At 44.6% G+C, this 16,998-nt stretch overlaps 1 protein-coding gene across 2 annotated transcripts in view; it reads left to right on the top strand.

Moving 5' to 3' along the window:
• MPV17L (MPV17 mitochondrial inner membrane protein like) overlaps window positions 1–15,683 on the top strand; it is a 37,858-nt gene extending 22,175 nt beyond the window's left edge. The window contains exons 2-5 of one of the 2 annotated variants that reach the window (XM_073602629.1): window positions 4,412–4,963; window positions 6,848–6,918; window positions 10,602–10,631; window positions 12,410–15,683. In XM_073602629.1, coding sequence (XP_073458730.1) covers window positions 4,657–4,963; window positions 6,848–6,918; window positions 10,602–10,631; window positions 12,410–12,613 — 612 coding nt within the window. In that variant the 5' untranslated portion in view covers window positions 4,412–4,656 and the 3' untranslated portion in view covers window positions 12,614–15,683. Of the gene's footprint in view, window positions 1–4,406; window positions 4,964–6,847; window positions 6,919–10,601; window positions 10,632–12,409 lie in introns of both variants that reach the window. The other variant, XM_073602630.1, reaches the window with a different exon arrangement.
• Window positions 15,684–16,998: the final 1,315 nt, after the last annotated feature.

The following is a 16,998-nucleotide window of genomic DNA, read 5'->3' as shown; positions in this document are numbered from 1 at the left end:
TTCCCAGCTGAATGTTTTTTAAATGAAATACAATCAATCAGTAATCACCCTTCTCACTAAATACACAATCAGATTGCATAGTGTATGGCCACATTTATACAAATACATAGGAGGGAGTGAACAGAAACACTCAGCTGTCAAACACCGTTCACATCTCTGCATAGTGGGAACTCACATTCCCACATGCATTTTGGAGCATTTTCACACATCACACAAAGGGCAGCCCATCCACCTGAATGTGCTGCCCTACACGGAACAAAAAAAAGCTTCAGGACTTTTTTTTTTAGAGTGGAGTTTGGTGCGTTTTTAAATGTGATTATTAGTGCAGCGCATTTCTGAAATGAAAGGAAACACAGATGTGAATGGAGCCTCATTATTTTTGTGTTAATGCACCACTTTCACTTTCAGGCCCCATTCACATCTAGAATAGTGGGAGTGCACATTTTGTGGCTCATTTTTCCTTTGACACGTGTAGGGCAGCCCGTTGATTTCAATTGGCTGCACTACATGTGGCTTCTGGGACATTTTGGCGTCTTTTCACATGGCAATCTGTGTGTTTGCTTCTGTGTTAGGTGTGCCGTTAACAATCGATGGCACTGAAAGCACAACTAGTAATTTTAGGTGTATAAAGATGGCCATACACTATACAATCTGATTGTACAAACATCCATGAGGACAGTAAAATAGGTGCAATCACTGACTGATTGCATTTCATTTAAAAAATGTGCAGCTGGAAATGAGTGGTAGGTAGGAGGGTGGATGATGCAGGGTGTGTGCTAATGAGATCAGCTGGTCAACTCCTTCCTGTGGCATGACCTATACTCTGACCAGGAAGTAAGGCAAAACTAATCGATACATTTGGAAACCTTGATGAGGACAAGTGAAGTAAGTGTCTGCAGATTTAATGGAAAGCTTTGATATTTTTGCAAAAATAGTACATTAATGCTATATTGGTACATAGGGGAGCTGGAATTTAGAAAAAAAAAAAGGTGAACTTATCCTTTAATGTTATACTTTGTTTCTTTTTTGCCTGTTCTTGGGAAGTAATGAGAGCTTCATATGTTTTTATCACCACCTAGTGGATAACTCAGATTTTTCCCTTACCTGAAACCAGATACACAATAGCCCCATTATATATTTTCTGTGAACAACTGTATAATCCATGTACTCCTTTTTTATTGAGCTATAGTAATGTGTTTACGGGTACTGTATGTTTTTTTTTCCCATATCCGTTATATTCTATATAGTTATTATGCGTGTGTGTATATGTATATATATGTGTGTGTGTGTGTGTTTAATATATATGTTATATATTGATATAACAAACATGTTATACTTACCTGCTCTGTGCAATGGTTTTGCACAGAGCAGCCCTGATCCTCCTCTTCTTGGGTCCCCCACCAGTGCTCCTGGCTCCTTCCACATGCTGAGTGCCTCATTCTATGGGGGCACTCCTGTGGGATCACTCCCAAGCTGCCCTGTCTAAGTTGGTCCCCCCCCCCCCACATGATTTGATTGACCGCATCAGGAGCCAGTGGCTTCTCTTGATATCAATCTGCCCAGAGGGGATGGAAAGCAAGGAGAGCACAGCTGCTCTCAGGCACATCACTGAATCACTGGATTGAGATCAGGCTCAGGTAAGTATAAGGTGGGTGGGGGGGGATCCTGTCACACAGAAAGTTTCTTACTTTAATGCACATTCTCTGCATCTTGTATGGAAATTGCCTTGTCCGGGGAAGTTGCTGTGACAAGCTGGAGAACAGTTACTTTATTTTAGAACCCAAGATGTTCTGCCTGATCTCATCCACCACAGTGTGAGCGCATTATTAGCATCTGACTTTTCCCATATACAATATGTTTATGGTAATGAGCTGGGCGTGGGATTAATCCACTTTTAGCCAGGATATTAGAATGGTGGGATCCTCCTAAACTCCCTCTCGGGGCACCATCTCTTTAATCTAAACATTCTAATGTATTGCGCTCTCTCTCCTCATATAAAGGGGGGAAAGAGGGGAGTCAAAAGCGGGACTTTCAGTGTGCTACATGGTGAAAACATACTACAAATTGAATGAAAAACCATATCTCACAAATCTTTATGTGGAGTTTTTGATGGTGGACAAGGATGGTGGATGTGGTCTGCTGTTGGGCATGACTTTAACATTATAAACAAGTTTAGCATTAGCTAGCATCTAGCAGCTTTAATAGGTTGTTCCTCTAGTGGTGAGAAATCATTTCCTCATCTTAAAAGAACTCTTGAAAGCACTGTAAAATGTACATCTAAGCTGTCCCCTAAAATTTTCATGGCAACTTTAGAGAAGTAAACCTCTGGGTGAAAACTTCTACTGTTTTGTGGGTCCGTATTGCTTTAAAAATAAAATCCAGCACTGTAGCGTGGCGTGGCTTCCTTTTCCACTTCTACAGGTCATTTCTGGCAAATGTGAATCATATGAATATATGGAAGCAGTGGCGGAACTACCGCCATAGCAACCCATGTGGGTGCTATGGGGCCCGCAGCCGAGTTGGGGCCCCGTGAGTGGCATTGCTAGGCGGATGTTGGCCGCACCGGGTGACACCCTTCGGTAGCAGGAGCTGCACCACTAACACCGCTTGCTGTGCTGGGACCGAAACCGCCTCCCCTCCTCTCTGTTTACACCCACAGAGGAGGAGGAGCCTGCGCCCGAGCCTCGAGGGACACACACCGCTGTGTGTATCTGGAGACTGTCTGCGCTGTTCTGAGGTATGTAAGAAGGAGGAGGGGCGTCTATACTGCTGGGGGGCTCTGTACCACTGAGGGGGGTGTCTGCACTCCTGAGGTGAGGTCTGCACTGAGGTGGGGTCTGCACTACTGAGGCGGGTCTGTACTGAGGCGGGTCTGCACTGAGGGGGGGTCTGCACTACTGAGGGGGGTCTGTACTAAGGGGGGGTCTGCACTGCTGGGGGTCCTGCACTGAGGGGAGGTCTGTAATAGGGGGGTGTCTGTACTGCTGGGGGGTGTCTGTACTGACGGGGGTCTGCACTGAGGGGGGTGTCTGTACTGCTGGGGGAGGCCTGCACTTAGGTGGGGTCTGTAATGCTGGTGGGGTCTGCACTAGGAGGGTGTCTGTACTAAGGGGGGTGTCTGCACTGAGGGGGGTGTCTGTAATGCTGGGGGTGTCTGTACTGAGGGGGGTGTCTGCACTGAGGGGGGTCTGTACTGGTGGGGGGTGTCTGTACTGAGGGGGGTCTGCACTGAGGAGGGGGGTGTCTGTACTGCTGGGAGGGTCTGCACTGGGGGGGTGTCTGTACTACTGAGGGGGGTCTGCACTGAGGGGGGTGTCTGTAATGCTGGGGGATCTGTAATGCTGGGGGGTGTCTGTACTGAGGGGGGTGGTCTGCACTGGAGTGTGTCTGCACTGAGGGGGGTCTGTAATGCTAGGCGGTCTGCACTAGGGGGGTGTCTGTACCAAGGGGGGTGTCTGTACTGCTGGGGGGTCTGCACTGAGGTAGGGGGTGTCTGTACTGATGGGGGTATGCATGTGTGTCCTTCAGGGGCTGCATACAGTATACTGCATACTTTGTTGTTCGAAATTTTGCTATGGGGCCCTGTGATTTCTAGTTACGCCCCTGTATGGAAGTCCTTACTTTCCTACCAACATACAATTTGCACTTCTGCTCTTCAACCACTAGAGGGTTCTGTGTGTTTAGCAACTATAGAATCTGTGCCACCAGGAAGAAACCTCTTACTAGAGATGCTGGGGTTACCATAATGTATATAATTCCCTTTTTGGTGTGGTCACTGAGACGGGAAAGGATTAGAATCTCTACAGCAGGGACACAGACAGTAATAAAACAAAACATTTTTTGTAGAAGAGTAGGTAAGGGTTATGAGCCAAGTCAGGTTCGTATTGCTGTCTTTGTCCCAGTTGGGGAGTTTTCTCACCGTATAGTCACCAGTGCAAGAAGTAATGGGAAAGCTCCCCATACATGTTACAACCTGATTGTACAATCTTCCTTAGATCTACCAAGAAATTTGTAGTGTAAAGGTCTGCCTGATCGAATATAAACTGATTGGATAGCTTAGGCATGTTCTTATATTACATAGATTTGGTAGATCTAAAGTTGAGTATACAGAGATTGTATTGGCCAGTTTTTAACATGTTTGGGGGGATTTATGTGAATTTAGAAAAAACTTGAGACATTACCACAAATCTATGCAAAGAAAAGTGATGGAGACCTAATGTGATGGTGTGAGAGAACGCAACAATAAAGAATAATATTTCAAATCCTGAGATAGTGAAACAAGTCACAGGCAGGATATGTTTGGCATAATGTCCTCATTTACAGCACTGTTTTTTGTAATTTGTAGCAGTGTGCTAGATCTTCTACAATAACTGTGTGTTCTAATCTATATATTTTGTCCTTTCTAGTGCAGAAGAATACAGTGAATATAAAGCAATCATTTCTCAGTTGTGAGAATTACTAAACCGGGTTTAAGGACTCTACAAGGCCTCTTATGATTGGTCAGTCTGCATCTTCAGCAATCTACGTAACATTTCTGAGCACACTAAACATATCTTATACTTTTCTACTGTATTTTCTGGTATACTGGCCATATAGAAATCCCAAACCTCACTGGAATTCTACGCTGTCTAATTTGCAACTTTTTATTTTTTCACAATGCGTGCCTTCATACAATTCACAAAAAGACACCCGTGGATGACCAATGTGACAATTTATGGCTCTCTCTTTGCGTCAGCTGATGCTGTCCAACAGAAACTCACTAAAGGACCCAATGAACAAATTGATTTTAAACAAACTGCTAAAGTTGGAATTGTGGGATTCTGCTTCCATGCCAATTTTAACTTTTATTGGCTGAGATTTATCGAAAGAACATTTCCAGGATCCGCAGTTAAGAACGTCATAAGGAAGGTAGCCTGCGATCAGCTGCTGGCAGCTCCGGTTACAATCAGTGCTTTCTATACAGGTAAGTTCACTACTACAGAAGTTTGGGCACCATTTATCAAGTGTATTGATGCTCCACAATCATAACTCTTAAATCACCAAAAACCAATTCAAGCTAAATCTTGGCTAAAAACTATTTTTCGACATATGACCTGTAAAAATAAATCCACATGTTCACCTCTCTTAAATTAAAGAATTTATGAAAAAAAATAAATCCACACTAAATGTGTCCTAAGTGTTTAGGCTGCAGCATTATGTAGAACCCTGTACAGTGCAGTCAAAATGCTGAGAGTTAGGGCCCTTTCACACCTAACACAGTAGGATGCAGTTGGTTGCATTTTGGACTACACTCCAACTGCATAGGCTACATGTGTGAAACACAAGGCCTGCGTGCCGAATTCGGCCCTCCAGGCCATTCCATGTGGTCCTCATACCCAGGGATTTTTTCAGCCAGAACATGGAACTCCATTCCAACACCTACAGATTTCTCGCCCTTCGCTCCCCACTGTCACTTGTAAACACAGAAGCCTTCTGTATTTACAAGCACAGCTTTCCTCCCTGTCTGTCCTACACTCATGGTGGGGACAAGGGACATGCAGGTGCAGTGTGGGATGGGGCATCACATGGTAAGCTGCACTGTGATCCCCATCTGTGCACAGATGCCAACCAATGATCCCCCTGCCTGGAGGTACTGGAGTTGGTGGGGGGGGGGGGAGAGAGGTAAGGGCTGTGGAAGGTGATGTGTGCAGAGGTAGAGGATGGGGGAGAGTGGTGCAGGGGTCAGTGCCGAGGAGGGGTGGAAGTGAGATGAACCCTGCCTTCTGTGCATAGGTCACCCCTGAACTCTGCACTCTGTGCACAGGGCATCCCTGAACTCTGCATTCTGTGCACAGCGCATCCCTAAACTTTGCATTGTGTGCATAGGGCACCAATGAACCTGCACATTACGCACTCCTGGTATTTATTGCCTCTTTAAGACCCCCTCCCCCCCACTGTTAATGCAATTTGGCCACACACACCGTTCAATGCGGTTTGGCAGGGGGCGTAGTTGCATTCCCGCACCTGTTCACTAAGAAAAAAAGCCCTAGATAAATGTATATATTCTTACAGATAGAACTGGCCCGTTGAGGGCAATTGTAATTTTAATGCAGCCCACAATGAAATTGGGTTTGACAAGCCTTGCAAAGACAGTCCAAAATCAAGGTGGTCCTATGTGCATAGTTCACAATATTGCAGTGCAGCGCAGTCAAAAAAAAGTAGCGCATACTGCATTTTTCCACACCGCAAAAATGCATGCAAACACATGCAAATGCACTGCAACGCACGTAGAAGCCTAGGGGAAGAAAGCAGGAGGAAGTGACCTCACAGGACAAACTGCATGTAAATTCGCACCAACTGCATGTAAAATGCACATCAAATGAATGTATCTGTGCAAGGAAAAAATGCACAGTAGATGTACAGTTTCTAGTGAGCCCTTATGGTTGGAGTACTCAGATCAAAGCGGCTTGCTTGTACTCCAGCTCCTCCATTTAGTAAACACCTTTTTCAATCAAAGCAAGGCATTTGCAATTGGAGGAGGGGTCGATTAACATCATAATCTCCCTTCCTCCAATCAGAGTGTCTTACATTCATTGAAAAAAAAAGACGTTTACTAAATGGAAGAGCTGGCGTGCAAGCAACTTGTTTTGATCTGAGTACTCCAGCCAAAACTTTAAGGCTACATTCACACGGGAGGCCAGGGGCAGCTAGCGTATCTAAATGCTGCATGCACACAGTGTGTGAGTGTGTGTGTGTGAACAGCAGTAGTTGTCAGATTTGTAATCTGTACAAATTAATGGTCGGCGGCACCACCATTTGCATGTAACCACTCATCTCATAATGCTTGATTAAGACTTATTTCTTTTAGGTTTAAGTCTTCTGGATGGAGAGAAGGATATCTTTAAAAACCTAAAAGAGAAATTTTGGCCAACGTACAAGGTAATACATACATGTGTTACACTCTATATGCTACATTTGTCAATGGCTACGGCCTAAAACCTAGAAAGCGGGTGAGCAAATCCTAACAGGAAATTGATGCATGTGGGACTAAAGCAGACTATTGGGTCATCTGTGTGGTACTCTTGATCTTAGCAAAGTTCCAACTACACTTGTGAGAGCCTTGTTCTCTTGGAAGTTTAAAAAAAAAAAAAAAAGGTAGTACTGGTTAGATTCTCAACTGACTTCAGGTGCTTACTTATCTTAAAGTGTTACTAAACCCAGAACCTGCAGTCACTATAGCTGGTCTCTCACAGTACACAGAACGTGGAAATCCAATTATTTTAGTAAATATAAACGGCTAAATACCTTTTCTCATCAGCTGTATATAGCAGTCTTGTGATTTCTATCAGTTCCTGGTGAAGCTTGTAAGAGGAGTTTTCATACTGCACTGAGCCACCCTATGAGGGTGCAGGAGTCCTGACCCTCTGTCTGGACATGTCTGGACAGTGCTGATTGGCTCTGTGCTGATCACATGCACTGCCAAGAAAAAAAAACCTCTCTAGCAATACACACCAAACTGAGCATGTGCAGCCTGACTCCAAAGGCTCTGTTTTATCCGGCACTTGTCCAGGGGACAGTGCTGGGAGGGATCTGTGCATACAAGATCAAGCAGGCTTTTTACACAATGCAGAGGATTACCCCTTAGGTTCCACAGTGAGTATAACAAGCATGCTTTACTGCATATACAGTACACACTAATTTCACGATTGTGGGTTTAGTAACACTTTTTAAGTTAATTCCTGCCCATAATCTGTTTATTAACATTCCTCTTGTGCTGGGGATTAGTTAATAAAAGTCCTACTTCATTGAGTGTCAGGAGCTGACACTTTGTGTGGCTGCTGGCTACCAATCCTGGCCATCACCAACCGTCACTATGTAAGCTATGACATAGTATGTCAAATGAAAGGAAAATAGAAGCCTCCACGTTTCAAATGAACACTGCCACCTTAAGACCCGTTTCACACTGGCAGAGTCCGCCAGTGGATCCGCCTGCTCATCAGGGGATCTCTCCACTGATCCCCACTGAGCAGGCAGATGACAGGTCAGTTTCCACTCCGCTGATGCAAAGCAGACAGCCCACGTTCCTCTATGGGCGGTCAGATGGAAACGGACCGTCTATCCGTTTCCATCTGATTCGATCCACCAGACGGATGGGGAACTTCTGTTTTTAGCAGAGAGGATCGGAATCAGATGAACGGTGGATGTCAAAGGACACGTCTGTTGACATCCGCCGTTTCATAGAGGGCAATGGATGGTCGGATCGGGTCTGCCTGAAAAACTGACAGGCAAACCCGATCAGTCCGTGTAAAAGGGGCCTAAAGTACTAAAGTCACATTTTATGAATACATTAGTATTAAGAAAAATAATTAATCATCGACTTAAATGTGGTAATTAGTATTGTTAAAATATTTTTTCTTACTTTGAAAATGTGTGCATATCCTCAGGCCATCCCTGTAGCTGCAGCTGCTTTCTTTCTACAAGTTAGTATTGCATGAGTTTTCTGTGGATTGTAGAAGTGAAAGGACGCACCCCGGGCACGCTTTAGAGGTTTCAGGGAGGGAGATGGCCACTGGGTGCTGCATAGCTATGCAGCCTGTCCTTCAGTTGCTTGATTAAAACGGAACTCCACCCAAGTTCCATTGTAAGTCCTCCTCCCCTGCCACATTTCTCATGTCATATTTTTTTTTGGGGGGGGGGGGGGGGGGGGGCGGTTACCTAGCTTTGACAGATGCCCACTCCCTAGGTTCTCCTCCTCCCCTCCCTCCCCACAGTCTTCTGGGACACATCACAGGCCCCAGAAGACTGTGGGACCGTTTAAAAAGCACAGCACAGCTTGCGCATGTGCAGTGGGCAGCCAGCTGTGGAGCCGAAAGCAGCATACCCGGCTGCACACAGTTAGGATGCCAGCCATGGGACCCCGAAGGCTTGTGAAGAACCAGTCCCAGTGATGGCGGCGCTGGATAGCTGAACAAGCAAATGTCCTTTTATTAAAAGTTAGCAGCTACACTATTTGTAGCTGCTAACTTTTCATTATTTTTCCAGAGTGAACCTCCTCTTTAAATTCTATCAGATCTGCTTCTGGAACAGTTATGCCCTGTACACACGATAGGATTTTCCAATGAAAAATGTGTGATAGGATCTTGTTGTCGGAAATTCTGACCGTTTGTAGGCTCCATCACACATTTTCCATAGGAATTTCCGACACACAAAGTTTGAGAGCAGGCTATAAAATTTTCCGACAACAAAATCCGTTGTCGGAAATTCCGATTGTGTGTACACAAATCTGACGCACAAAGTGCCACGCATGCTCAGAATAAATTAAGAGACGAAAGCTATTGGCTACTGCCCAGTTTATAGTCCCGGCATACGTGTTTTACGTCACCACGTTCAGAACGATCGGATTTTCTGACAACTTTGTGTGACCGTGTGTATGCAAGACAAGTTTGAGCCAACATCCGTCAGAAAAAAATCCTAGGATTTTGTTGTCGGAATATCCGATCAATGTCCAACTGTGTGTACGGGGGCATAAGACTATTTTCACACTGAGGCGTTTTTGCGCTAAAAGTAGAGCCTGTAAACTGCCTTTTCTGCAGCCCCAGTGTGAAAGCCCGAGTGCTTTCACACTGGGGCGGTGCGCTTGCTGGACAGGAAAAGTCATGCAAGCGGCGTCTTTGGGGCAGTGCGGGAGCGGTGTATACACCCCCCCCCTAAACTGCCCCTGCCATTGAAATCAATGGGCACCGCTGCCAAAGCGCTTCGGCAGCTCCGCTTTGTGGGTGCTTTTAACCCTTTTTGGTCCGCTACTGGGGGTTAAAAGCGCTGCTAAAATGACGGTTAACGTCAATGCAGCCAGCGCCTCAGTGTGAAAGTGGCCTTAGCAACAACTAATCAGCACAACACAGCTAAAATCTGCCCCATCCAGTGGCCAGCAGGAAAGAGCATGCTCATCTAAATACCAAGGATGTCACTTGGGCTCATCACTTGCAGTTACAATCTCTGCTCTCAGAGCATCCAGAGTGTCTACAATAGAAAACATTGAGGGAGCAGAATGCATTTTTGACACAGGCATAACGGAAATGTCTGCAGATGGGGGTCACTGGAAGGTTTCTAAAAGTACACATTTTAATGTTCATTTTAAGGAAACCACTGAGAATTGAAGCTAGAAGTAAATATGTATTTTTTTTTTTTCATTAGTTATGCTTTAATATAGTAGTAATCCATTATAAAATGGAAAAAATAGACCATTTTTCAGTATAGAAAAAGTGGATTTATTAAAACACTAACAAAAGCCTTACAAAACTATTAGATACACAGAATAGTCACAAGTTATTGTAACGGTAATTTCGCATGCCGACCGTAGCTAAATATGGCCTGAGCATCTAGGAATCCGTGGGATCTACTCTGTATTAGTGGCCTTCTATTATCTACTATACTATAATATACTCTGTATTAGTGGCCTTCTATTATCTACTTGCTATGACAAGATTAAAGTCAGATAATGCTGGTTCTGCCTAGTGTGTCTAGATTTAGTTACATAGGCCATAAAAATGAAAAAAGACCATATCTGATTGTCACACAGTCATTATATTAACAGAAAATGTTTTTTTTTTTCTCCGCTTTAGACAGGAGTATTTTGCTGGACCATCTTTCAGGTAAGATTTTAATTATAAAAAATAAATACCCCCCCCCCCCACTTCAGACCTTGTAAGTGCTTAGCGCTGATTGTGCACACAATAGTGACATATTTGCACTGAAGTATAACTCATTGTACAGGGGGGGGGGGGGGGCTTTCAATATCCCCCTAACAGCCTGCACATACAATGCATACACTATATTGTCAAAACTATTGGGACGCCTGCCTTTACACGCACATTTTAATGACATCCCAGTCTTAGTCCGTAGAGTTCAGTATTGAGTTGGCCCACCCTTTACAGCTATAACAGCTTCAACTCTTCTGGGAAGGCTGCCCACAAGGTTTAGGAGTGTGTCTATGGCAATGTTTGACTATTCTTCCAATAGTGCATTTGTGAAGTTGGACAAGAAGGCCTGGCTCGTAGTTTCCGCTCTAATTCATCCCAAAGGTGTTCCGTGGGGACTCTTTGATGGCCAGTCAAGTTCCTCCACCCCCAAACGTGCTCATCCATGTCTTTATGGACCTTGTCTATGCAAAGGTGCGCCAAACTGTTCCCACAAATTTGGAGCATGGAATAGTCCAAAATGTCTTGGTATGCTGACACCTTAATGCCGCGTACACACAACCGGACTTTACGGCATACTTGGTCCGACGAACCTGAGTCCGTCGGACAATTCAATCGTGTGTGGGCTCCATCGGACTTTTTTTTTCCTCAAAAGTTTGACGGACCTAGAAATGAAACTTGTTTTAAATCTGTCCGATGAACTCGAGTCCGGTCGAAAAGTCCGCTCGTCTGTATGCTAGACAAAAACCGACGCTAGGGCAGCTATTGGCTACTGGCTATGAACTTCCTTGTTTTAGTCCGGTCATACGTCATCACGTACGAATCCATTGGACTTTGGTTGAACGTGTGTAGGCAAGTCCGTTCATTTGGAAAGTCCGTCACAAAGTCTGCTGTAAAGTCTGCTCATGTGTACGCAGCATAAGAGTTCCCTTCATGGGAACTAAGGGGCCAAGACCAACCCCTGAAAAACAACCTCACACTATAATCCCCCTCCACCAAATTATTTGGATCAGTGCACAAAGCAAGGTCCATAAAAACATGCATTAGCAAGTTTGAGTGGAGGAACTTGACTGGCCTGCACAGAGTCCTGACCTCAACCCGATAGAACACCTTTGGAGTGAATTAGAGCATAAACTGCAAGCCGGGCCTTCTTGTCCACATCAGTGCCTGACCTCACAAATATGCTTCTGGAAGAATGGTCAAACATTCCCATAGACACTCCTAAACCTTGTGGACAACCTTCCCAGAAGAGTTGAAGCTGTTATAGCTGCAAAGGGTGGGCCAACTCAATAACGAACCCTTTGGCCTAAGACTGGGATGCCATTAAAGTTCACGTGTGTGTAAAGGCAGGTGTCCCAATACTTTTGACAATATAGTGTACATGAAGAGATTCCTAGATGTTTCTGAGATCAAAGAGGATCACATGACCAGCCCAGTACACCCCAAGTATTGGGTACATGTGCACCCCTCTACACCCTACAGCTCCCCAAGTGACCCAATGTGCCTAATACTTAGTAATTATTCTGGCAATTATTTGATTGAAAGTTTGTAAATTGTATAAAACAATGTATGCAAATAAGACATTTTACATTTAAACTTTTACTTTAGGCCTGTGTTTGGCTACTTTCTCCCCTATACTTTAACTATGCTTTGTGAATTAAGGCCAAAGTAGTTTGAAAGATAATTTTTGGTGAAATATACACGCTTACCTTGTGTTGTATTTTTATTTGTAGACTATAAATTTCAGCCTTATACCACCAATTGTCAGAACAGCCTACATTGGAGTTTGTGCATTTTTGTGGACCACATTTCTCTGCTATATCCGGAACAGAGACATTGACCAAGTGACATCCCGTGTCCTGCAATACATCCCAATCATGGGCAGTAAAACAACGGCACAGACAGAAAAGGAAGATGGAAGCAAGTCTCCTAAATAAGGAAGGAAAAAATGGGTTTTTATTGTGAAAAAAAAAACTTGAGGTGCATTTTGGGAACAATATTTGTGATATATTATGTTTACAATGAAAATGTAAACATTAACTGAATGTATGGTTTTGGGGGGGAGTTCTCATTATTTCCATTATTGAACTGTTTGGATTGCTCTTTTAAGGTGCATGCCAGTCAAAATGTAAAAGCTGAACTCCGGGACAAGCAGTTATTGTCTAATTCTAGTCCTGTGTATTCTTACTTGAATCTTGGTGTGCTTCAAGCATTTCTACCAGATCTGTGCAGTATTCCTGTGCAAAATTTTGCCTCTGTAAAGGAGGTTTTTGTAATAAAGACTGGTCACTGCTGCTCTCTCTGCTAGTGCAGGGAGACAGGTCTTGTCTCCGCCCCCTCCTGTAGTTTTTTTGTTGTTGCAGGCAGCCTGGAGTGGGAGGAGCTGATGGCCTGAGCAGAGATGTGGGAGGGGCCTATGTACAGCACAGTGATGAGGTCATTAACTTTTACAAGGTAATATCTAGATTTCAAAAGGCATTTTGTGCACACAACAAAAAAAAAAATCCTTTGTGGCTATTAGGAAATCTATTTAAAAGTTTTCAGGCCCAGAGTTCAGCTTTAAGCCCATTTCCAGTGAACGTGCAAGGTTGGAAACCTCTCTTTGGTTTCCAATGGTGTCATTGTCCACATGGAAGAGATGTATCCTTCCCCAGTGTGGACACAAAAAAAAAAAAGAGTGTCTAACTCTTCTCTACTTTTTATTGCTGTCCATGTGCTTTTGAAAATTGACTTCCTGTTCTGGCTGCTACCAGTATATAGAAAGAAATCCCCAAACAGCGATGAAAACAGCGATATAAAGTTGTTCTTGCACACTGCAGCTTGAAAAAGCTCGGTATAGCATTTTGTTGCTGATTTCAAATACAACCCATTGTTTACAGTGTGCCTGTACACACATGCACGTAAACAAGCTCTGCGTATTCTTGAGTAAAAAAAAAAAAAATTAGAAAAATCAGCTTTCCTGGTCAGTATTTTGCGCATATATGAGCATAAATACTAACAAGTTATCCGCAAGTATGTATTGTGCGTGTAAATGCACATATACGCGCAAAACAAACAACCTAAAATTACGGCCAGAAATGCTGATGCTCAAACATCAGTACTGTGTGCAAGATACCTAAGGCTACATTCTCACAGGTGACTATCACTGATACAAATGACAGTGGCAGGAATCACCAACAGCCACAGCTAGCTGACCTGTGATTGCAGTGTGCAGGGCTTGGTGGCTGCAGATAGCCGCTCACAGGTGGCAGACATAGCTGCAGGAACTAGCAAATTCCTGCTGCTGTCATCCGCATCAGTCACCTGTGTGAATGTAGCCTAATGCCCCGTACACACGGTCGGATTTTCTGACGGAAAATGTTTGATGGGAGCTTGTCGGAAATTCCGACCAAGTGTAGGCTCCATCGGACATTTTCCATCGGAATTTCTGACAAACAAAATTTGAGATCTGGATCTCAAATTTTCCGACAACAAAATCCATTGTCGTAAGTTCCGATCGCGTGTACACAATTCCGACACACAAAGTTCCATGCATGCTCGGAATCAAGCAGAAGAGCCGCACTGGCTATTGAACTTCATTTCTCTCGGATCGTCGTACGTGTTGTACGTCACCGCGTTCTTGACGTTCGGAATTTCCAAAAAGATTTGTGTGACTGTATGTATGCAAGTTTGAGCCAACATCCGTCTGAAAAAATCCAGGATTTTGTTGTCAGAATATCCAATCGCGTGTACGGGGCATTAGACCCCTTTCACACTGAGGTGGTTTTCAGGCGTTTAAGCGCTAGAAATGGCACATGTAAAGTGCCTGAAAAGCGCCTCCCATTCATTTCAGTGTGACTTTTCCCACTGGGACGTTAGGAAAAGTTCTGCAAGCAGCATCTTTGGGGTGGTTTGGGAGCGCTGTATTTAGTGCTCCCAAAATGCCCTGCCTATTGAAATAAATGGGCAGAGCCGCAACACGGGCGCTTTTAACCCCTTCTTTGGGGTTAAAAGCATCCCTTTAGCGCCTAAAAAGCGCCATATAAACAGCACTAAAGTGCCACTAAAACGAGTGGCACTTTGGCGCTAGCGGCTCCAGCGTGAAAGGGGTCTAACTCTTCTTCACCTAAGTTTTAGCTGGAGTTACTATCCTTTCACATCGAGCCGCCTATAGCGTCAGCGGTAAAACGCTATTTATAGCGGCATTTTACCGTCGGATTTGCGGCGCATTTCGGCCGCTAGCGGGGCGCTTTTACCTCCCGCTAGCAGCCGAGAAAGGGTTAAAACTGCCCGCAATGTGCCGTAATAGCGGCGTTTTCCCAGCGCTGCCCCATTGATTTCAATGGGGAGCAGCGGTGGATGAGCGGTAAACACACCACTCCTTCACCGCTCCAAAGAAGCTGCTAACAGGACTTTTCCTGACGTCCTACCAGCGCAGCGATCCGGTGTGAAAGCCCTCGGGCTTTCACACTGGAGACAATGCTGCAGCTGTTTGAGGGCGGATTGCAGGCGCTATTTTTAATGCTTTAGCGCCTGCAAAACGCCTTCGGTGTGAAAGGGGTCTTAGGCTTTACAATTTAAGATGTATACAAGGAGCACGGCCTACCTGCTCCACTCCCTTTTGTTGGTTATCTGAGAAATACCGTAACTGCAAAAGTATAAAAAGCCAAACTCTGAACTCAAACTGAAATTTATACACCCAAAAGTGCCATCATATTCGCATCTGCCCTGCTGCCCCATGTTTTGGATATCATGTATTAAATGTAAAAGCTTATGGACGCACAGACAACACATCGGTGTCTCCTAAGCAGCTGGTGGACCTCCTCTTCTAAAATAAATAAAAACAATGGCTTAAAATGGTCATAACCCCCAAAACAAAAAAGCAATGTATTGCAGCTTACCAATCCCTAAATGTGGTTGCTGCATTAGTTTTTAAATCTTTTTTTTCCATTTTTCATCCAGTGATATAGCCAGTAACACTTCCTTTCTTAGGCTCCATTCACACTTGTACGACTCCAAGGTTGCGCCGACTTTGGAGTGCAACTTTGGATGGGTGCAACTTGGATATGACTTTGGCTTTGACCAGTGATAATGGACAACTATTGCACACAAGTTGCATTATATAACATTCAGGTATGACTTTCATGTAACTTCTGAGGGTTACCATAATGGCTTGGTTCACATATAAGCCGCATGGGGCTCACAGCAGGGGTCCGGTGCGTCCTGGTTCACCATTTCAGCCCGAATTTTGGGCTGCATTCAGACCTGAAACGGATCAAAAGACAGACCCCCTGCGGAGATATGTGAACCGGCTCCATAGAGAGCCGGTCAAAATCTCCTGCTATTGCGAATTGGATGCAGGGATACCGCATCCAATTCACAATGGTGTGAACCCAGCCTCTAGTCTATGATCTGCAAGTTGCATGAAAGTCGGACCAAAGTAGTGCATTAACTACTTTGAAGTTGTTGCAACTTTAAGGCTCTGTTTCCACTAGTGCGACTTTTCATGCGACTTGGGACTGAAAAGTCGCATGACAAATTGTTTCCCATGATTTCCAATGAGTACCGTTCATATCTGTGCGACTTCAAGTCGCAGCGACTTCAAAGTAGTCCCTGCACTACTTTGGTCCCACTTTGATGCGACTTGAGGTCTATAGATACAGGCATTGCTTCAAATCGCGGTAAAAAGTCGCGGTAAAATCGCGGTAAAAAATCGCGGCAAAATCGCGCGACTTTGGGGACGCACTAGTGGAAACCTAGCCTTAATGACTCATATATAAATGGTTATCATCGGAAAACATGGGGAACAACTTGTCATGCAACTTTGATGTCCAAAGTTGCATGACAAGTTACACAAGTGTGAATGGAGCCTTAGGTTGTCTTCACTCCACTGGAGGTGCAACCAAGACACCTTTGTACAGCATTGTCAGCCTGAGGTGAGGGTAATATTAAACTAGCAGGTTTAGATGGACTTAAAGTGATTGTAACGGATCCTTTTTTTTGTTGTTTTTTTTTAAATAACAAACATATCATACTTACCTCCACTGTGCAGCTTGTTTTGCACAGAGTGGCCCCGAACATCCTCTTCTGGGGTCCCCCGACGTCTCCTCCCCACAGCAGATAACCCCCTGGGAGAAGCACTTATTGGATTTGATTGACAGCAGCAGGAGCCAATGGCTGCGCTGCTATCACTCTATCCATTCAAGAGCCGGGACCCCGTGGAGAGAGGAAAAGCGCGTCCCCGCCGAGGAGATGAACGGGCTCAGGTAAGTAAAATGGGGGGGGGGGGGGGCGTTGACTGCCAGGTGTTTTTTCACCTTAATGCATAGGATGAGGGTTTACA

This window comes from Aquarana catesbeiana, linkage group LG10 (assembly GCF_042186555.1).
Source record: "Aquarana catesbeiana isolate 2022-GZ linkage group LG10, ASM4218655v1, whole genome shotgun sequence".
In the NCBI taxonomy this organism is placed as follows: domain Eukaryota; kingdom Metazoa; phylum Chordata; class Amphibia; order Anura; family Ranidae; genus Aquarana; species Aquarana catesbeiana.
Note: the sequence above shows the minus strand (reverse complement) of the source record. Positions and strands in the feature narration are given on the sequence as shown.